At 39.8% G+C, this 5,698-nt stretch overlaps 1 protein-coding gene across 1 annotated transcript in view; it reads right to left on the reverse strand.

The window, feature by feature from the left end:
* Positions 1 to 227: 227 nt before the first annotated feature.
* The window catches only part of LOC104402924 (uncharacterized protein C17orf104 homolog), an 11,632-nt gene continuing 6,161 nt past the window's right edge, over positions 228 to 5,698 (reverse strand). Inside the window, 4 exon segments of the mRNA XM_010010922.1 lie at positions 228 to 302; positions 304 to 485; positions 3,263 to 3,443; positions 3,550 to 3,684. Coding sequence (XP_010009224.1) covers positions 228 to 302; positions 304 to 485; positions 3,263 to 3,443; positions 3,550 to 3,684 — 573 coding nt within the window.

Below are 5,698 nucleotides of genomic sequence, written 5' to 3' on the forward strand. Positions count from 1 at the left end.
AGCAGACTTTGCAATGCCAGCAATATTAAAATTGCATTAACACTATTACAAGATGTGTGCCTCAACATCAGAATCACAGTAACAGAATTGCAGCAGTAATCAGTCATGGTAACCCTTTTGCTGTTTGACAGCTTACCAAAAACACCGTCCATGGTACTGGGCAGGGCACTTTGCCCTTCCTTCTCCACCCTCAGCCTCCCTTTTGTTGTTGTTATTATTATTAGCTATTATTCCAGAATCCTCCTGGGTTCCTCAGGTTTTTCTTTTTTGCATCCTTTGTTTTCATGCTCCATGCTGCTTTTTTTCTTGTGTGCTTGTGTTTGGAGGACAAAGCTCTTGCAATGCCCTTTCAACAACGTCTGGTTTTACTGGACTGATTGAAGAGTTTTTTGGCAAAGTCATCTGCAAAGCACACCATAAAGCGGTACGAGCCTTGCGTGTGGAAGCAGCCAACTCTCTAATGGCAGCTGCCAGAGCTAGAACATCTACAACAGAAGAACACATTACAGGTTAAGCTTGCATACACCAGCTTGGTAATATTAACACATTTTAAAACTCTGTAAACTTGTTCAACCCATCACTGGTACTCAAAGTGTGTTCAAGAAACAGCTAACATCATACCCTGGTGCTGCATTGGTTGAATTCCATCAGTTAGCATTCTCATCTTGCAAATGATAGCTGTAACATCTCACACTAACAATTGTAACGGTGTCCAGAATTCAGTAGTATAACCATCACACCTGTGATGCAACAATTAAGCCTGTTTAATTAATGTTATCAGAGGAGACTATCTTCAAGCATACAATTGTAGGGTCCAAAGTTGGAAGGGACCTCAGGGATCATTTGGTCCAACCTTTCTTGGCAAAGCATGACCTAGCCTGTCCAGCCAAATCTTAAAAGTGACAAACACTAGGGAGCCCACCACTTCCCTAGGGAGATCATTCCAGTAGATGTTTGTTCTCATTCTGAACAATTTTCCTCTGGTGTCCAACTGATATCTCCCCAGAAGTAACTTGTGCCCATCACTTTCCCATGTGAGCCCTTGTAAAAAGGGAGAATCCATCATCTTTGTAGCCACCCTTTAAATACTGGAACATGGTGATAAGATCTCCTCTGAGCCCTCTTTTTCAAGGCTGAACAAACCCAGCTCTCTCAGCCTTTCCTCACACAGCTGCCCAGTCCTTGGATCATCTTTGTGACCCTTCTCTGGACCCTCTTCAGCCTGTCCACATCTTTTATGGACAACAGAGACCAAGACATGACACAGTATTCCAGATGTGGCCTGACAAGCACTGAGTACAGTAGGATAACAACATCTTTATCGCTGCTGGAGGTACCTTTGTTACTGTAACCCAGCATCCTGTTGGCTTTTTTCCCCCCACAGCTGCACACTTTTACTCAACAAGCATGATTACTAAAACTGCTCACTCAATTCTAGACAGATGAGCTTAAGGCAATCCTTTTTTCCTCTTTTATCTTCCTTGCGGTGATACTGATTCCCACCCAGCCTCACAGTGAGGAAAGGCTCACGGCTGAACTTGGGATATATGGGCTTTCCTCACACAGCTGCCCAGTCCTTGGATCATCTTTGTGACCCTTCTCTGGACCCTCTTCAGCCTGTCCACATCTTTTATGGACAACAGAGACCAAGACATGACACAGTATTCCAGATGTGGCCTGACAAGCACTGAGTACAGTAGGATAACAACATCTTTATCGCTGCTGGAGGTACCTTTGTTACTGTAACCCAGCATCCTGTTGGCTTTTTTCCCCCCACAGCTGCACACTTTTACTCAACAAGCATGATTACTAAAACTGCTCACTCAATTCTAGACAGATGAGCTTAAGGCAATCCTTTTTTCCTCTTTTATCTTCCTTGCGGTGATACTGATTCCCACCCAGCCTCACAGTGAGGAAAGGCTCACGGCTGAACTTGGGATATATGGGCACTAACAGCAGAACTCAAACAAACACGTTTCAGAGTGAAAAAACAGACCAAAGGCTTTTCTGCATGTGATTTAGATTGTGCTTAGGCACCCCAACAGCAGCACAGCTCTTCTTCAGAAACATAAGTACACTGCAGATGTTACCATTAACTGTAAAAGACTGATCAATTTTTTTCTAACTACAAGTACGATACAGGATGGCTTAAATAACGCTTCCATGTACCTTTACTATGAAGTGTAATCAAAAACATGATTTGTGGGAATTTTTTTTTTTTTGTAAGATGATGCCTACCTGTTTCCTGGCTTACTTGGAGCTAACATGATGTCACACAATTTTAGGAGTAATTTTAGAAGCTGGTTTGCATCTAGGCCTATTACTTCTAAGGATATGACATCATGCTTGACACCTAACTCATGAAAGCAAAATATCTTGACTGTCTTTACAGTCTATATTTTCCTTTTTACAAGGAAGAACTATCCCGTACACATTACTGGAAGTCAAAGGAACACCACATCATGGCAGCAACAAGAAATAAGACAAAACAGGACTGTGCTGAGTAAGGATCCAAAAATGGATGGGAGAAGACAGCAAATGTGCATTCCTCTTTGGAAATAATTTTATGAGACACAAGCATTTTCTGAAGAAAAAATACTATGATCTTTACCTCCAAACCCTGAATTCCTGTACGTATGAGGTGTATGATCACTATACTGAATAGCAAATTATCACTCACACTGTGGTGTTGAAAGCAAATGCAAGTGTCCTCATTTTGTATTACTTCTACAGAAGTACATATTGCTGCTACAAATTATTGTGGCTTTACTTCAGCAGACACTGGGATTCATGAAATGCAGTTTCTAGTGTTTTTGTGATTTAGGTAATGTAGACATAATCAACTAAGAAGGCACCAACATGTTTTTTTGTGTGTTTTATAAGCTGAGAGAGTAGCAATACCACTAATTGGGGGGGGGGGGAAGAAAAGAAAGAAAAGAAATTCAACTTGTTAAAAATGCTTAAGTTTTTACTTTTAGGAGAATTACTTACAGTTATATAACATCACCAAACAGTTTTTACAGCTCTCTTGGTGAAGAGGAAAACGTTTCAAAGTGTTTAAAGTAGCAACAGAAAAGCAGAAAAGAAAAAAAATTTCTTAAAGTCATTTAAAAAGTAACAGGTGTACATTTACACTTTTTTTTTTTTTTGCTGAAGTTACAATAACTGCTGCTTATTTCAGGTTTGCTTATTTCAAATGGCTTACTTCTAAAATGAAAACTTTAAAAAAGCTTTTAAAAGCAAAGGAGTGGAAAGCAGTTACCTTTCTCATTATTATAACGCAGTGCTCCTTGTCTCTGTGGATTAGTAGCATTAACAATCTCATCCTTACGCCTTGCCTGTGTTACATGAATGGCTTCCATATGGTGTTTCAATGTAGTGGATATGTTACCATGTACAGGGGTACCACGAAGCCTTTCCATTTTTCCTACTAAGGTGAGCACCTGCCAGACATTGAAAACACCAAAAATCACTAAGTATTTGTAAGTCTTCATTCAACAAACATAATACCAAAAAGAAATGCAGGAATTGGAGCTCAAGAAGACTTACCCTGGCTTGTTCTCGTAACTGGTCAACAATCAAGCGATCAACTCGTGATGGGTTAGCAGGAAGGCGGGACATGGGAGTGGTATTTGAGCTTGATATGCGCTTTCCTGGGAAGTTTTTTGCAAGGTCAGCTTCAGTCTGAAAGGGAAATAAATAGCCATTATAAATGCTGAAATTAGTACAGTATTACAAACCAAATTTCGAGGCCATTTAGAATTCTCAAATACATTAGAGGTACACTTCCTATCTTTACTTCTAACTGCATTTACAGAAAAATGCTCCCAAATACCTGTTTAGATATACAACCAGCTGCCATGAGAATGCGACTGTTTCTGTAATTCAGCTCTGCCTCAGAGTACAATGCTCAGTGGCAGCTTTACAAAGCTGTACGGCTTTATTTTAATCCATCTTGGACACAGACCACAGGCAAAAAAAGTCTTGTGCAGCATCCCAGGTATGCCTTTCAAATGTCACATACTATGATTATTAACAAAAGAAACAGGTGATCACACCAACATAAGTTGTATTTGAAGTGTATCAGGATTAAGCCAGGTTTAACATAAATGGGTATCAGCTCTGAGAAAGTTATCAACACAGCTGCTAAACTCCCCACTGAGAAAGGAACTGGCCAAACCTCTATACAGTGCAAACAGTGACTAAACGTCACCAAACCTATGTTTAGACAGGAGCTTCTTACACCTGGAGTAAAAAAGACACAACTAGCAGCTGATTCTCTATCTTGTTCCTTCTTCAGTGTACAACAGACTTACGAGAGAAAGATTAGTACCACACTGCAGTTCAAGGCAAGGTTAAGTTCAAATTCATACTGTATGCACATTTGTAATAAAAATATCTGCTTAAATTCATATTATTTAGTCTCTGCCCTCACCTAACATGAATTATAAGAGCTGACTGACTCCACCTGCATTCATCTCAGAAGCCTGACATTCAGAAAAAAAAACATAAATTCATATAACGACACCAGGTATTTAAGAATTACAACTAATAAGCAATTCCCAGTATTAATCTTTATCCACATTTAACATCACAGGCAATTGATGAGGTTTTTTTAAATGTGAGATGCCTGGAAAGGTGAGATTTACAAGCCAACAGCTAAGCTCACTGTTGCTGTGAATTCCAAAGCAGTTGCTCTGAACAGGTTTCTGAGAGGTGAAAGGGCTGACTGATTGAGACAGATTAGATAGAATTAAATGCAAATCCTGCTGGGGGGAGTTTCTGTCAACACTCTAAATAAATTAATGTAGGGTGAGAATATCAGAAGTTTGAGAATGTCAGAAGACAGACCCTTCCTACAGACAGAGATACGGGTGAGCTACAGCATTCTCCAAAACTGTACCTGCAAGCAGGGATTAACACAGCCCAAGAACATTCTTTTCAGGCAGTCAGGATTCAGTCAGTCCCCTTTGGAGGAGTAAGTATTTTGGCTGCAGGAATGTGAGCCATGCTATGGCAGCTGGCTTGTGGGACAGAGAACAGTTTATACTGTTAAAGTTATCTGCAGATGTAGCATGTAACTACAAAAACTAAAGACTGAGAAAGCCTGTGCAGATCACTAGGTTAAAGTTGGATCACTGAGAATGGACCAAATCCAAGTTAGGCTAATCCCTTTAATTAAGAACAGGGTATGAGGATAAACAATTCTCCTTTAATAAGGGAAAGACACCACTGTATCACTGACAGTGAAAAAACTAAAACCAACCAACCAAAAAAAACCAGCCAGCAAAACTAAAAACACCACAAAAATTTTGGTCCTTAATTGGCTGCAGGGAAATGGAGAGCCTGGGTATGTAACACTTAAAGATTTAGTTGGAGACAAGTACAGGACAAGGAGACAAGAGAGATCCATCTAACCAAACTGTGCAACATGAAACTTTAAGAGCATTAATGGGCATATTACTTTAATGGCCAACACTTTACAAACCACCTGCGGCAGTGAGGGCCCCAATATATCATCACATCATCTAGAGTTATAGCAAAGGACTATGAAATTAATAACAACTGGCTAATGATACTTTATTGACCATATTAATGAAAACCATGCAAGCTAACAATAACTCAGTGCTTTGGCCAGTGACATTATTATTACATTTGACATAGCAAATATTGTGGGTTAATAGAAATGTTGTGTTTG

Source organism: Nestor notabilis, unplaced genomic scaffold (assembly GCF_000696875.1).
Source record: "Nestor notabilis isolate BGI_N333 unplaced genomic scaffold, ASM69687v1 scaffold7960, whole genome shotgun sequence".
Lineage (NCBI taxonomy): Eukaryota > Metazoa > Chordata > Aves > Psittaciformes > Psittacidae > Nestor > Nestor notabilis.